The sequence below is a fragment of the Lactuca saligna genome, chromosome 5 (genome assembly GCF_052625555.1).
Source record: "Lactuca saligna cultivar CGN05327 chromosome 5, ASM5262555v1, whole genome shotgun sequence".
Taxonomy (NCBI): domain Eukaryota; kingdom Viridiplantae; phylum Streptophyta; class Magnoliopsida; order Asterales; family Asteraceae; genus Lactuca; species Lactuca saligna.
In genome coordinates this window covers 171727501-171742557 of record NC_136421.1, presented here as the reverse complement: position 1 = coordinate 171742557, position 15057 = coordinate 171727501, and the positions used below count along the sequence as shown (strand labels likewise).

The 15057-nt window shown below is 33.5% G+C and overlaps 1 protein-coding gene across 1 annotated transcript; it reads right to left on the bottom strand.

Annotated features, from left to right (window-relative positions):
- Positions 1 to 13893: 13893 nt before the first annotated feature.
- LOC144998261 (Tautomerase/MIF superfamily protein) lies at positions 13894 to 14823 on the bottom strand. The gene is made up of 3 exons (XM_078958059.1): positions 14590 to 14823; positions 14186 to 14386; positions 13894 to 14111 (listed from the first exon to the last, which is right to left on the bottom strand). The coding sequence occupies exons 1-3, from the start codon at positions 14698 to 14700 to the stop codon at positions 14076 to 14078; spliced, it is 348 nt and encodes a 115-aa protein (XP_078814185.1). The 5' UTR covers positions 14701 to 14823; the 3' UTR covers positions 13894 to 14075.
- Between the last annotated feature and the right edge of the window lie 234 nt (positions 14824 to 15057).

Genomic DNA, 15057 nt, shown 5'->3' with positions numbered 1-15057 from the left:
GGTGAATTGGTTGAAGAGTCATAGAGCCTTTTATTGTGGACTATGGTAAGGATGACTTAGGTACCGCAACGTAAGTCTAAATTGTGACTGCAATGGGACTTTTCTGAGGGTCATGACTACAGTGAGAGACACTGCGGTCTGAGGACAAAGATAAAAAGTCTTGTGAAGCTTCAGGACTTTCTATGACAATTTCTTCATCAACAACGGATGAGGTCTGAGAATTTGAATTGATTGTGCCACAGATAGGAGTTTGATCACTTGTGTGACCGGAAACCTCAGGCACAATTTCTTCAATGAAACAATTATTACTTAGATTATGAAGTCTTCCGAAGTTGGTTATGATATCTTTGGGAAAAGTCTTGTCATTGACTGGAAATGAAATTCTCTGTCTGGAGGGACATACAGTCAATCTTTGTTAAACCGGAGTGAGGAATCCTTTGCAGTAGGATATCCATTGGACCAACGCTAATTGTATTTATTGTCCATAGTTCCATTATTCACCAAATTTTCAATAGCTTCACTTTCATTGAACAGTTTTTCTATTAATAGATTTAGATGTACAATCTCACTCTCAGCTAAATCTCTTTGGTTGAAAGCTATTTATACTTGTGTTTCACTAAACATTATTGCATCTTTTTCTAACTCTAAATCCTTTTCTAACATTGCCATTTTAAGTCTTTTGTTGTCTAGTCGTCCTCTTACATGAAACATCTCTTAGGACGCTATGTTCTTCTCATCTAAGGCTTTGTTGTAGTCTGTAAGGATGACAGCATATGTTTCATTAAGATTGTCTATAAAAGGTTGACAGTCATACATGTTGTAGTTCAGAGTTTGAATCATAAGTTTTACCTGTTCTACGATGCTTAATGTTCTATCTTTTGCCATATAGCAGTATTTCTTTTCCAGCTTTGTAGACTCATCATCATCAGCAGTTGCTAGCATGTAGATTTTGCCTTTTCCTTTGATATTGCTGATGGCTTCTTCTTCATCTCCGGATGACGAAACTTGATGGTCTCTTTTGACATAGGCCACGTATGCCCTAGCCTTTTCCTTTTCCTCCGGTTCTTGAGCCATTCTAAGGTAGAAAGCTCTATCTTTCACCACATTTGCCTTGCAATCATTTGCAAAGTGATTCTCTTTGTTGTACTTGTGACATATCACAACATCACTTTTGTCTTCTGAAGGAGTACCGTAGTCAGTGGATTGAATGGACCGCGATGCCTCCTTTGGTTGAGTATTTTTAGATTGCGGTGGTGGGTGAAGATTTTTGGGATAACGAGAGTGATTATTTTGTGGGTTGAAGTTACGGTTGAATGGAAGTTTGTTGAATTGTTGATTTTTACGAAAAGAAGGTGGTAGCAGCTTGAACTGTTGACTAACAAGAGCAATAGCCTTCTGAAATTCTTCTTCATCATCATACTCTGAGTCGGCTTCGTGTGACTGTGTTGGAGTGTCATACGAGGGAGAGTAGGATTGATTATGTGGGGCTTGTGCTATAAGAGCGAGTGGTCCTCCGAAGTCAGCACAGTCTTTGAGTACGGTGGATTCTTGTGCTTGCAGTTCCCCGTAGAGCTTATATAGAGACAGGGAATGAATCTTTCTATCTCCTTGAACTATCATCTTATCAATAGTCCAATTTCTTCCCAAACCATTGAGAAATTGAAGGTTTGTTTCATGGTTATTGCGGATGGTGCCAGCATTCGATAACTTGGTAACTATCAGATTGAATCTTTTAAAGGAGTATTCTAAAATTTGCATGTATGAGCTTTGAAGTTGTTGAATTCATTGAGTGTAGTTGTGAGCTTCTTATCTTGAGCTTGTTCTGAGCCTTCGTACAAATTCTTGAGAACATTCCAGATCTTTTTTGTTGATTTGCAGTTTATTATAATCTCGAAGTTGTCAGGAGAAACTCCACAAGAGATTTCACAAAAAGTGACAGCATCATTTTCCATTTTATCGAGATCATATTTGGTGGGATGGTTCAAGACTAGTTGTCCTCCTCCTAGTCTGGCTATGGCTCCATCAGTTTGAACCGGTGTAAGAACAGGGACATCTTGTCCTTCTTCTATGGACCACCATACATCTCTACCAAGTCTCCTTAAGTATCTTTCCATTCTCCGAGACTAGTGATGATATTCATTTGCCACCAATATCGGAGCTCGATTTGAACCACCAACACTATTGGAAACATTCAGAGATAGTTCTTGTGCTATTTTCTTTAAGAAATGAGCTTCAATGGTATAGAAGGCCCTTTGAAAATCAGAGTTTTGTTTTTCAAAAAGCAACCACTATGGCTCTGATACCAATTGTTGAGAGAAAAAACTTGAGACACACTTGAACAAATGTTAGAACAAGTATAGTTGTGGAATAGTTTATCTCAAAGGATCATCAAGCTCAACAATAATAATAAGTTAGAGTTAGATAGTTAAAAATTTAGTTCCGGAAATGTAAAGAAATATAAATGACAGCAGGTGATATATCAAGTATACACATAAGTTGATTCATAACATGGAATGCATTCAGACCAAGTTAGTTAGTGAGATCAAGCTTAGTGATAAAGTCACGAGTGACTTGCTCCGAAGAGAAGTAATAATCAGTTATGTTCTAGAGAACTTTGAGAGTAAGAAGAGTAAGAAGAGATGCGTAATTGAGAGATGTAATTGATAGTTTTGAAGGTGGTTCGGATATGTATTAACTGAGAAAGAATGAGCTCTATATATAGAGACTCAAGAGTTACATTGGACCAAATCTCTAAGAGTAGCCATGCAAGGCATACTGGACAATAGAGATCGTATTACAGAAAAGTAGATAAAGTTAAACTAAGTAAAGAATAAGTAAGACTGCGGTTTGATGATGACATCGGATGAGGTTGCTGAGAAGGTTTTGACTGCGGATCCTTGAGCGTTGCGGTAGACGAAGTTCAAGAGGGTCACTTCCATGATTCAACAAAATCACGCATCCAAACTGGCATCTAATCGACGAGTTAGGGCTACCAACTCGCCGAGTAGCTCTTACAAAATGAATACTTAATAGATTAAATGCGTACCAAGAACGGGGCGTTACAAATTCACCCCCGCTTGTTTTAGACTTCGCCCTTGAAGTATGATGCATCTAAAAACTACTCTGGGTAGTGCTCCCTCATCTTCTCATCGAGCTCCTAAGTCCACTCTGAACCCTTTCGGTGCTGCCACTGCACCTTCACTATCTCGAATCTCTTGTTCCTCAGCTCCTTCGTCTTGTGATCCAGGATCGGTACTGGTCTCTCAATGTAATTCAGGCTGTCATCAACCTGAATATCCTCTAAGGGCACAATCGCTATGTCGGGCGACTTCTTGTTGTTCTTACTCAATTTCGTGAAAAAAACAATCCCCTTTGGTCGATGGGTGGATTTGTGAGTCACTGTCGATTTGAATTAGATTTTTTGCATGGTATTCAATTGTATAATCAGAAACTTTCTTCTAGGTTTGGTCTGTAAAAAATATGACGTTGTGAACCTGCAAAAAAATGATATTGTAGTATTCAAACTCACAATCGGAAGCTTTCTTGTTCAATTCATGGTTTTTTAATGGAGGAAATCACTCCAAGGGTTTAAAATGGAGTCTGAGGTGAGCGTGCTTGTTATGAGGTTGGAGAAATGGTTTCCAATGTAAAAACTCATTCGCTAGGAATCTTAAGAGGGCTCAAATTCATAAATCTCCAAGCTCTTCTCATCTTCCATGGTTGTTCCTGACTTTGTGCAAGTCTGTTTTTTTTTGAGAGAGAGAGAGAGAGAGAGAGAGAGAGAGAGAGAGATGGGGTGGGGTAGGGTGGGATCATTTGAAACTTAAATTAAATATATATATATATATATATATATATATATATATATATATATATATATATATATATATATATATTTCAAATAAGACAAAACATCATAAATAATCCATGTGGTAGGGAAATGACGAAAATACCCTCCGAATATAATAATCAATTAATAGTTAACGATCTAAAGCTAATAGAGTTAGCAAAAAGTACTAAACATCAAAACTTTTGAAACCATAAGGATCATCTTTGAAAATTTTGAACTTGAGGGACTAAACTTCAGATCTAGGAAAAACACATGGACTATGATGTTTTTTCTAAAAAAAATTATATATTATTAACATATTCCTAATTATTGGTTAACTAATTATACTATTTAACAAAAATTGATTTTGGACCCCTGTTTTTGTTATATCGTGTTGTAAGGGGTAATTTTAAATTTATTTGAATAAAAAAATAGCTTAAAAATAATCAATTTAAATTTAATAAATATAATGAATAAAATATAAGAAAAACGAGTCATGTATATAAAATCAATAGTTGACTCAACTTATGTGGAAAAATATAAGAAAAACGAGTCATGTATATAAAATCAATAGTTGACTCAACTTATGTGGATTTATACATGTATGACTTGTATTTAACCCATTCACCTCTTATAGGACTAAATGTGTTAATACATAAGTTGGTTACGATTAAATCGATAAATTAAAAAGCTACTTGTGAAGTTAGGGTTGATTTGGAGCCAAGTGAGTGGAATGGAATTTGAGGGATCAAATATGTCAAGATGCCAAACTTATGAACATAAACCGACTACTCTCCTTAATTTTAATGATTTAGGGAAAGTTGAGAGAGGTTGGAAAGCAATTTTATGAACACTGATTGAAACTGAAGCTATAGTGAAGTTAAATTGAAGCTTTGGAACTCGAATCCTTAAACAATTTTGATGAAGATAACAAATCTCCATTCATCTTAACCAATTCTAGTTATAGCTTAGTCAACCCTTCACAATTTTGAATTTTAGGGTGCTTTGTGATAAGGGCTGAAGATTCGATGATGATTATATGTTTAGGTTACAATTCTAGCTTCAACTTGTGATTAGTAAGTTAGAACGTGAATTAATCAATGTTTTGAAAAGGTTTTCAAACCCTATATTGTGGAATGGTGTTCTTAACCATTACAGTTTAATTTTGATTGATGATTATGCATTAAAGAATAGCTAGAACTTCATATTTAAATTTCTAGTTCAACCTATGAAGATATCAACTCCATTTTAATTAATTTTGATCTTACAAGTTTGCATGTGCGTCAATGGAGTTTTAAATTTAAATTTAGCATGATTTGGTTTTAATCCATTAAATTTTTGAACTATATCATAAATGTAGTTCAAATCATCAATTAGGTTCATGTTTGATGCTACTAAATTATTATTTTAAGCTAATTTCATATTAGGAAAGCTATTATGACTTCAAATAGACTTCATCAAAGTTTTGAAACCTTAATCCATTAGATTTTCATCAAGAAGTGAATCATTGGTTAAATAATTATGATTAGGATGTTAATTAATTTGTGATTAAAACTTATATTTAAATGTTAGCTAATAATTCTAAGTTCATTAGAAGTTGAGTTACCGAAGTTAAAAGTCAATTGGATGCATTTTGGAAACTTGGTAAAAGTTAAAACTTGAGTGCGTTGTCATGTCAATTCCACTCAATTGAGTGGATTCCATGACTAATTTTAGTAGGCGTGAGTAACCTTACGTGAAGGAATATGAACCTATTCATTGATGATAAAATTCAACTCCAACCTCCTCTATTCTTTTTGCATGATCTTAGGGATAACATGTAAGGGTTAAAATGATATGTTTTGGATTAAATTTTTTTATAATGACGATTAAAATATAATTAGTTAGAAATTAATTGATTTATGTATATCCTTAGGTGAATATTGTACATCCACATAACACTGGAAGTTAAATAGTGTATTGTAACAAGTTGAGGTGAGTTTATTACCAAGAATACATATCTTAACTATACATAATGTAGTTTGATTCTTCTTTATGTGTAGTTCCTCTTGTATAAGCTATGTGTTTAGTATATGCAATACAAATGCATTTCATGAAATGTATTTCATAAATTACTTTATTAATGTGGACAATATGGTTATTTTGAAAACAACATTTTTCTCATAAGAATGACCACTAGTTAGGATGAGTTTATGACTGATTATGATGCATGTAGCCAACTATGATGATGTTTCGATGATGTGACGATAATTCTAAACATGTCTCTCTTGAAAGGGAGGCTAGCTACCTTACATGTGGTTATATGTGTAATGGGTGTTATGACAAATGTATACATTAATCAACATAGTAACATATATAAAAAAAAATTGAAATTAAAGTATTATACAATAATTAATTCAAAAGAAAAAAAACATACTTGAATGTTGGATTACAACATATTACAATCATGAATTTGTGTAGAAATTGAGGCATGCTAATTTCTATGTTTGTATGTTGTGGAATAGAATGGTTTGCACAAATTAGGGTTAAATATTGTATGGATGTTCTGTTTTAACCAAGTTTCTTACATGAATCAAACACCTCTAACTCAAACAGAATGCTCAATGATTCTGGTGATGATCTCACATTTCCATCTCCGATTTTGCCTCCACAAGTATGGATTTTTTTTTTTTTTTTTTTTTTTGGTTTTTCTACTTTAATCCATCTTTATTTATGAAACTTTTATTCAAATTCTATTCTTGTGATTTATTTCCGAGAGTCTTTATTTATGAGATGTTTATCTCTCTTACGATCAATTTCTGTTTTTTTTTTTCGGGGGCCAAGTTAGTGTCACGGGTTCTTGGGCTACTGCTTTGATTTCTGAGTTCAGTCATAATAAAAAAGATAAAGTTAGAATAAATCCTCATTGATAGACATATTATGTCTAGCTCCAGTTCAATGTCGCCATGTACCCTACCTATGAGTATTGGTTTGGGCTAAATTCGCATTAGGCCATGAAAGCATGCAACGATTTTATTCATGAAAAAAGGAGTTGGATACACCTTTGCCTCCTTTTTTCGTTCTTTGTTGTAAATCATAATACAAAATTAAAATTGAAACATCCTTTTCTAGCAAGCTCCAACCTGTTACTAATGATAATCTTTTCCATTCATGTTCTCAGGTGGAACTGGTGTTATATATCAACATTAAATGCCCTGGAATAAGTCCATAGATGGAATCAACACCTATGCTAACATTAGTAAAAAATACAAATGTTTTTAAACAGTTGAAAAGGACAAATACATCTATATTTCTGGCTTTTTCCTTCTGATGTCTCCTTAATTAATCTAGTTTTTAGTTGAACATGCAGCTGCAGCCAACAGGGTAAGGCATGATAAACCGATTTAGTCTTCATATGGATTTTAACTTTCTTATTTTATCATCATTCTGACTTTATTACCCATGTTACAGGTTTTCAAAAGAACCGCTCAACACCATTGCCACCTACAAGAAAATAACTAGGAACCTTCCCGATGAATACGGCTGAAGTAGATAGTCGCATGAAGTAGATAGTCTTAATTTGCGTATTGTTCGCTCTCTTTTCTATGTATGTATCTTTCGTTGTCTTTACGAAGACAAACTAATGAAAGATCCATATCTTACTTAACCTTTCGATCTTTTAGATGACTTGTTAAACAAAACAATGCATTAAAAAAAAAATCACGCTCGTGCGATGCACGGGTTTTTTTTTTACTAGTTTCGTATTAAATTAAAAACGTTACAATAAATTAAAACTTAAAATACCTTGAAACACAACTTAATAATTCAAGACATGACTTAATACCTAGAAACATGACTTAGTACATAAAAAACACACTTCATAACTAAAGCACATTTCATAAAACATACACACACACACACTTCATAACTAAACAAAGGGCCTTCTTCTGAAAACTAGCCTTTCATTCACTTCCGGTGGCATATTAAGATCAAGATTGTCAATTGTCCAAAGATGATCAGTCACATGGCATCGAAGATCGGCATGGATTACTACACTATTGACTATTATCATTCTTCATATCGATTCTTGACAACCATATTCAAGTGGGTGTGTATCGGGGATGATTTCATTCTTGTAGTACACAGATATCGTGTTTTCTTCATGTTCTAGTATCATATTATACAATATGATACATGTATACATCACTTCTGTCATAGTAGAAACATCACGAAACAATGATGGTTTAGCAAGTACTTACCAACAATTTTTAAGTGCTCCAAACGATTGTTCGATATCTTTTCTCTCTTTTTTGAACTCTCTTAAATTTGTTCCTTTGAGGGTCATCCGGGCACAAAAAAGTTTAACAAAAACAGAAATGTCAGGATAGACCGCATTAACAACATAGTAACCAAAATTGTATTCCGTTGCTTGGAGTACAAACGACGAATCTGGGGAAGTACTGTCATACACTTTGCTGAATATTGGTGAATTATTGAGAATATTAACGTCGCTAATCGAATCAGCACTACCGAAAAATGCATGTCAGAACCACAAATCTTGTGAGGCTATTGCTTCAAGTACAACTGTAGGATAATGATAATTTCCATTTGTGTATTGTCCATGATATGCATTTGGACACAAAATCTCCAATGCATGCAATCTAAACTTCCTAACATCCCAGGTAAACCATGCACATTTGCATGATGAGCATACAGATTTTGTATGTCACCAGAAGTAGGATTATACATATATCGTAAACATATCACCGAAAGTAAGATTATTTTGATTATTTTGTCTTCAACATGTACTTTCTTTTGTAACATAACATTTTTATAGAGGAAACATATCACCGAAAGAATTTACACGCCCCGCCGCTTTGCGACTGCATCTCACAAACAAACCTAGCAACCAAGGATTACTATGGATAGAGAAGGGAAGTAGAAAATTCGGCTCTAAGCCTCTCTTGAAGTGCCTTAGACGAAATCCAACCCTATAGGGGTCTATATAGGTGATAAGAAAGGTTTAGGATAAGACAAGTGTATCTTAGATAACCCTAATCCCTTAACTTCCTCCCTAAGGCTTCCAAGGCACTCTTAGAGCCCAAGGAAACCCTAGGACACTCAAGATTTCATTCCCCACCTCTAAGGGAGGTTCTGGAATGCTTTAATGCTCAACTTTTGAACATTGTCACCTTTAGTCGCTGCAGTTTCAATTTATTCCTTTAATCCTAAAATTAATTCCAAATTAATTTTTGATTAAATATTAATCAAACAATATGATTTCTAATCAATATATTATATCCATAATACATTAATAAATCATTTATCTTGATTTCAAATTAATTTATTAACCAAGTAATAAATTAATAAATCATTCTTCTCTCTCCAACAATTATCCTATTCCATTGCTAGTTTTGAAGGCAACCCAAAAGGACATTGCTACTATCAATTCAAGTACAAACCAATTTTAGTTATGGGCTTAGACACCTAATCCAACAAAGCATGATAACCTCTCAAATCCAATTTGTGGGCTTTTCGTATTTGATAATCTATGCATAAATTTGTAGCTCCCACTAGAAATCATCAGTATATGTGAAGTTCATTGAGGGGATTTTTTTGGCGTAGTAGTTTAATAAACATCAAGAGGTTTCCAACCTCATTCAAGAAGCATATCTCGATTGATTTATACAATTTTTTTTGTAGAATTACAAACACATTTTTATCACTACCTATACAAAATCTACCACATCCTTGTTAATTCCCATCTACAGCCTTGTTGAGTAATAAAAAGCATAAACGAAATGAATAAAAATACAAAAAGACAAAAAAAACATTATTAATTGGTTGGGAAAATGACTCTTAAGGGTAACTAATTGTTGCGTTTGTTCTCATTTTGTCCATTTTTTTTCTACTAAATATACCATCGAACTTGATGTTTATGTTTACCATATCCCTTTTGATCGGCTTTTGACCTGTGATAGTCGGTCAAATGGTTATGGTAAACATAAAAAAAAAAAAAAAAAAAAAAGTTCGATGGTATATTGAGTACAAAAAAAGGGGGCCAAATGAGAACAAATACAATAGCTGGTTACCCTTCTGATTCATTCCCCTTTACTCATTTACAACAAATCTCACGTCATCTCATATTGATAATAATGACTTTATGAGATTCATTTTGCTTCTCTTCAAAACATAACCCATGAAAGAATATTATTCATACATGTACAACTTTGTAATGTACTTAAATATTTATTAGGGAAATTTGACTAAGCAGGTGCATTTCATTTACATTTCCAATCAAATGATTTATTGTATCATGGATTCTAGACAAGTCTACAGACAAGTAGAATCACAAGTGCTGTGATTTTTTAGTTTACTTAGCTTTAATATCAAATTCATTGGATAAGATACAACATCAGTATGTACAATATCATTTAGCTTTTACAGACACATCATCATAATATATCTTGGGGTAAACGTTTATGTTGATAAATATACCTCTCATACACAGCCATATCCTTTTGTAGAGAAGTGTTGACAACTAACCACAATAAGCATAGCATAGACCATGTTTTAACGAAGTTACCCCTCCGAAACGCTCTTCATATACGTTATGTCCAAAGAATGTTGCAGTCTTTGAAAATTTTGCAACTTTAGTTTCATTTAACTTTTCGGGGAAAATAACTCAAGTGGGTAACCAACTGTTGAGTTTGTTCTCATTTGGTCCCTTTCCTTTTTTTGTACTCAATATACTATCGAACTTGTTGTTTGTGTTCACCATAACCCTTTGACGGGCAATCACAGGTCAAAAGCTAGTCAAAAGGGTTATGGTGAACACAAACAACAAGTTCGATGGTATATTGAGTACAAAAAAAATGAAATGGATCAAATGAAAACAAACGCAGCAGTTAGTTACCCTCAATAGTCATTTTCCCTATTAATTGAAATACTATACATTATAAAAATGCACCATTTATATTACATGTTTTATATTTGAAACAATAACCTTAAATAATTATAATAAAACAAACGAAATAGATAGAATTAAAATTACAAATAAAAGAGATAACGTATATACAAACTATTATAGATCCAAAAATTAGGAGTGTGCGTGGTGTGGGTTGGTGCGGTTTAGAGTCAAAACTGCAACGCATGTGTGGTTTAAGGTTTTCAGAAACCACAAAGCGCACCATAAAGGGTCTAAACCATGTTATGTGGTGCGGTTTAGTGCGGTGCGGACGGTTTTAGTGCGGTGCGATAAATAACTAAAAAAAATAGTTTAACACCCATCAAACTAAATGTAACTAGTCAAATTATTTGTCTTAAGATCTTAAAAGTATATTATTTCTAATAGTATTAAGGTGCTACAAACTTTGTCCAAAACAACACTAATCAATCAAACAAGCCACTGAAAATTTTATAAAAACTGTATTTTAGTTAGACTGTATTTTGGAACCTTCTCGTCCCTTCACCGACGGGTATAAACGCCGGTAGGGTTTTGATCTCTGGCGACTGTTGTCTTATTATTCACTTCGTTCAAGCTTTCTTGGGTATTTCGTATGATCTACTTTGCCTAATATGTTACGCATGGAGACTAAAAGAAACGATGAAGGTATGTGGAATTAGGGATGTTATTCAGGTCGGAACCGGACCGAACTGACCCGAACTCGAATAACTCGAAAACAGGATAACGGTAATTGCATGAACCGAAAACCGAACCGAATAATCAATACGGGGTCGGTTCGGTTCGGGTATTAATAGATTTGGTTCAGTTATTACCCGAATAACATGTAGAAGATAATTAAGGACTTAATATAACCGGAAAAAACCGAAGAAATCGTATTAGAATTCTATAACATGAATAATAGAATAACAATGTACTTTTATACGTCAACATAAATCATTCATAGAGTAACATAACAGAATAACACATTGAAAGAATAACATTTACATAGTAGATTAACATAATGATACTTAATTTCTTACTTGAGTTTCTTGTGTTGGAGTCCAATTTTCCATGACTACACAAAGTAGGAATTTGTGAATCCTAAGAGACAATAAGAAGGGCTAAGTTTTGAAAGTTTGAAACAAGAGGAAGGATCAACAAAAGTGATTTCGAGTTTGGAAATAGATGAGAAGATTGGTCGATGTTGAAACGATGAGAATGAACATAGGGATTTTTTTTCATAAATGACGAGGATAGAAATGTGAATCGTGATTTTGATTTCTATCGATCAGAGAAAGTGGAAGAGTAATGCTTATTCGGGTCGGGTATTTAGAACCGGATAAGCTCTTATTTGGATAACCCGAACTGAATAACCCAAGAACCAAATAAGCATAATATAGATACCCGAAACCCGAATCGAATTGATTACTCGGGCCTAACTCGGTTCGGGTTTCGGTTCGGTTCAGATTTTCGGGCCAAAGTCACATTCGCATGTGGAATAAGAAATAAAAACCCCAGGAGCGTGTTAAAACTCATCAGATTGGACTCCATAGGAATCATGTATCTGTAAGTCACGATGTGCAATCTTTTTTCATTACGAATTTTTCTGAATCAATAGGTTTCAATGAACTGTGGAAGGTTTGTTCTCGCCTTGGAATACTTTTTGATATCTTTATCTCTAATAAGAAGTCTCGGTTGGGCAAACATTTTGGTTTTGCTAGATATAAAGGATTCATAATGTTGATGATTTGGTTAACAAATTATGTGCTATCTGGTTTGGTTCTTATAAAATTTTTGCTTCCATCCCAAGATTTGACTAGAAAGGTTCTTCTCCTCCTACTACCGGATTACGTTCTAAAGTGGAAAAACAACATTTTCTTGGAAACTCATATGTTAGTGTGGTTAAAGGTTCTTGATGTTTCTGATACTTTTTCGATTTCGTCTGCTCGTCGGTTCCTTGATGGTGGTATGCTTTTTTTAAGAGGTACGAAAACTCATTGGAAAAATGTCATTCCTATTAAGATTAATATCTTAATATGTAGGATTACTCTTTTGAGTGTACCTACAAGAGAGAGACTTTCTCATAGAGGCATTACCATTGATTCGATCTTATGCCCTATTTATTCTTTATTTGTTGAATCCGTTGGCCATATTTTTGTTGGGTGTACTAAACAGATTGAGGTTTGGACCCGTTTGCTACTTGGTGGAATGTCCGGTGCCCGGTTCAATTTTACGTGCAGTCTCTTGTAGATTGGTCGGATACGGTGAACTTAAGGAGTCGACAAAGGAAGGTCTTCGATGCAATGATTATGACAACTTTATGGTGCTTGTTGAATTTTGAAAATTCCATTGATTTTGGAACGGTTATTCCTAGGAAATCTTAAAATTTTTTTATAATATTGTGCATATATCTTATTTTTGAATCTCCAATATGTGTAGCAAGGTTAAAATTAGATGGACAATGTGTTTACTAAATCCTGCTTCTACTTGTCTTGTTTTGTAATGTTTATTTTCTAGCATCTTGTTAGTTTTTTAATAAAATTCTGCCATTTAAAAAAATAAAACAACTTTTTAAAAACTAATATGAATAACTTCTTGTATAAATTTCCATGTAAATATTTACTTATTAAAGCATAACGAATATACATAAAGGTCCAACATGTCTAAAAGAACTAGAAATGTTGTGAGTTATTCATACTTTTGTTTTTAAAATAAAAACCCTAGATATTTTTAAAATAATAACGTTTATTCCTTTTATCACTTTTTGATCGTCTTATGTAGAGATTAACGCAAACAAATATTTACATGTTTTAGTTTCCAAAACATATATACGATTTATATAACAGTTGCACAGTTGGAAGAAATTAAGATTAAGATATAAACCATACACTGCGATCAACAATTTTGTAACTAAAAACCGCAAACCGCACTACGTAAATCCAAAACCGCATTACGCAATGCGGTTTGCAGGTGGTTTGTATGATTTGTGTGGTTTTATGCACACCCCTACCAAACATTACAAAGAATTAAATAAAACGAAATTACATTATTTTCCAAAAACACACATATATAGATACTTCCATTTTGTTCATTTGTAAATCTAAAAACCATCTTCAATACACAAATTTAAGAACTCAAAGACCAGAATATAGATTCTCATATTTTCTCCATGGCTTAATTAAACAAAAAGTTCACTAGGAAGAGTAAAATAAACAAGAACAATAATAATAAATTACAACACTATCTTACAACATTAATAATAATGATAAATTTTGTCCAAAGACAAGTTCCACAAATATAATCCTTTTATTCACGTTCCACTTAAAATGTCGATCCATTAAACCCAAAAAACGATCGCTGAAACAACAAAGAATAGCCTTAGAAAGTCTGTGCAGATGAAGACATAATATGTCATAGAAAAAGAAAAATACCTCAACATCGTAAAATTTGATATAAAAACGTGAACTATTTATAGAAAGTTTTGTTTCAAGAATTTCTGCAATCGTTGAACTCAACTTTCCATTAACAGTTGAATTAAGTCCTCCAATTGAAATCACTTCACCATATGCAGCTGGCTCTTCGGTGCCACCAAATGCTATTGGCACACCACCATTCAACAAAATCATAACATACTGCCCAAATTTGACACAAATTATGTAAGTGATTAAATTCTCAAACGATTGTATTTTCATTTTTGTGTCTTTCAAATGGAAAAAATAAAAGAACTGTGTAAAAAAAATGAGGTGCAACAATGCAAGATACTTCAAGCTGTTCATTGGGACATTTCAACAAACAGTTGGAGGGCATTACTTTGGGGTTGATTAGGAAACTTAACTGACTCAGGCTTGCCGATTATCTTTGCGACAGCTTTAGTGGCATCTTTGAGAATGTCGGAGGCTATCACTGGGTCTATTGGGATGTTGGTGAAGAGATTCAACGTTGGCATCTTTTTCCCCTGATTTTTCTGAGGAATTTCGTATTCTAAAGAAGATAGAAGTTTTAAGAGAAATGGATGGCCTCAAATTCCAAGTTTAAAGATTAAGATAAAATGAGAGCCTCTTTGGTGGGTTATCTTATGTGGGCCGATCCATTTTCTTTTGTATAGCTTTTTAAGCCGGATTACTAATAAACGAAATAAAAATTTATATGTGGCCTCATTTTATACAAACAAATAGACTAGATATTCAAATACAAATATTTTCTTGGGTATCATTCATGGAGGTGGTGGGGGACAAAAGAAGAACAAGGTACAATATGATATGTGGTATGTACAACTACTTGATGTATATTGAAAAAAAAATGA

Coding starts and splice junctions, on each gene's coding strand:
- LOC144998261 (XM_078958059.1), bottom strand. CDS start 14,700: ATGCCAACGTTGAATCTCTTCACCAACATCCCAATAGACCCAGTGATA. Junction 14,387..14,589: donor TAATCGGCAAGCCTGAGTCA/GTTAAGTTTCCT, acceptor AAATTTGGGCAG/TATGTTATGATTTTGTTGAA. Junction 14,112..14,185: donor TCAAATTTTACGATGTTGAG/GTATTTTTCTTT, acceptor TTGTTGTTTCAG/CGATCGTTTTTTGGGTTTAA.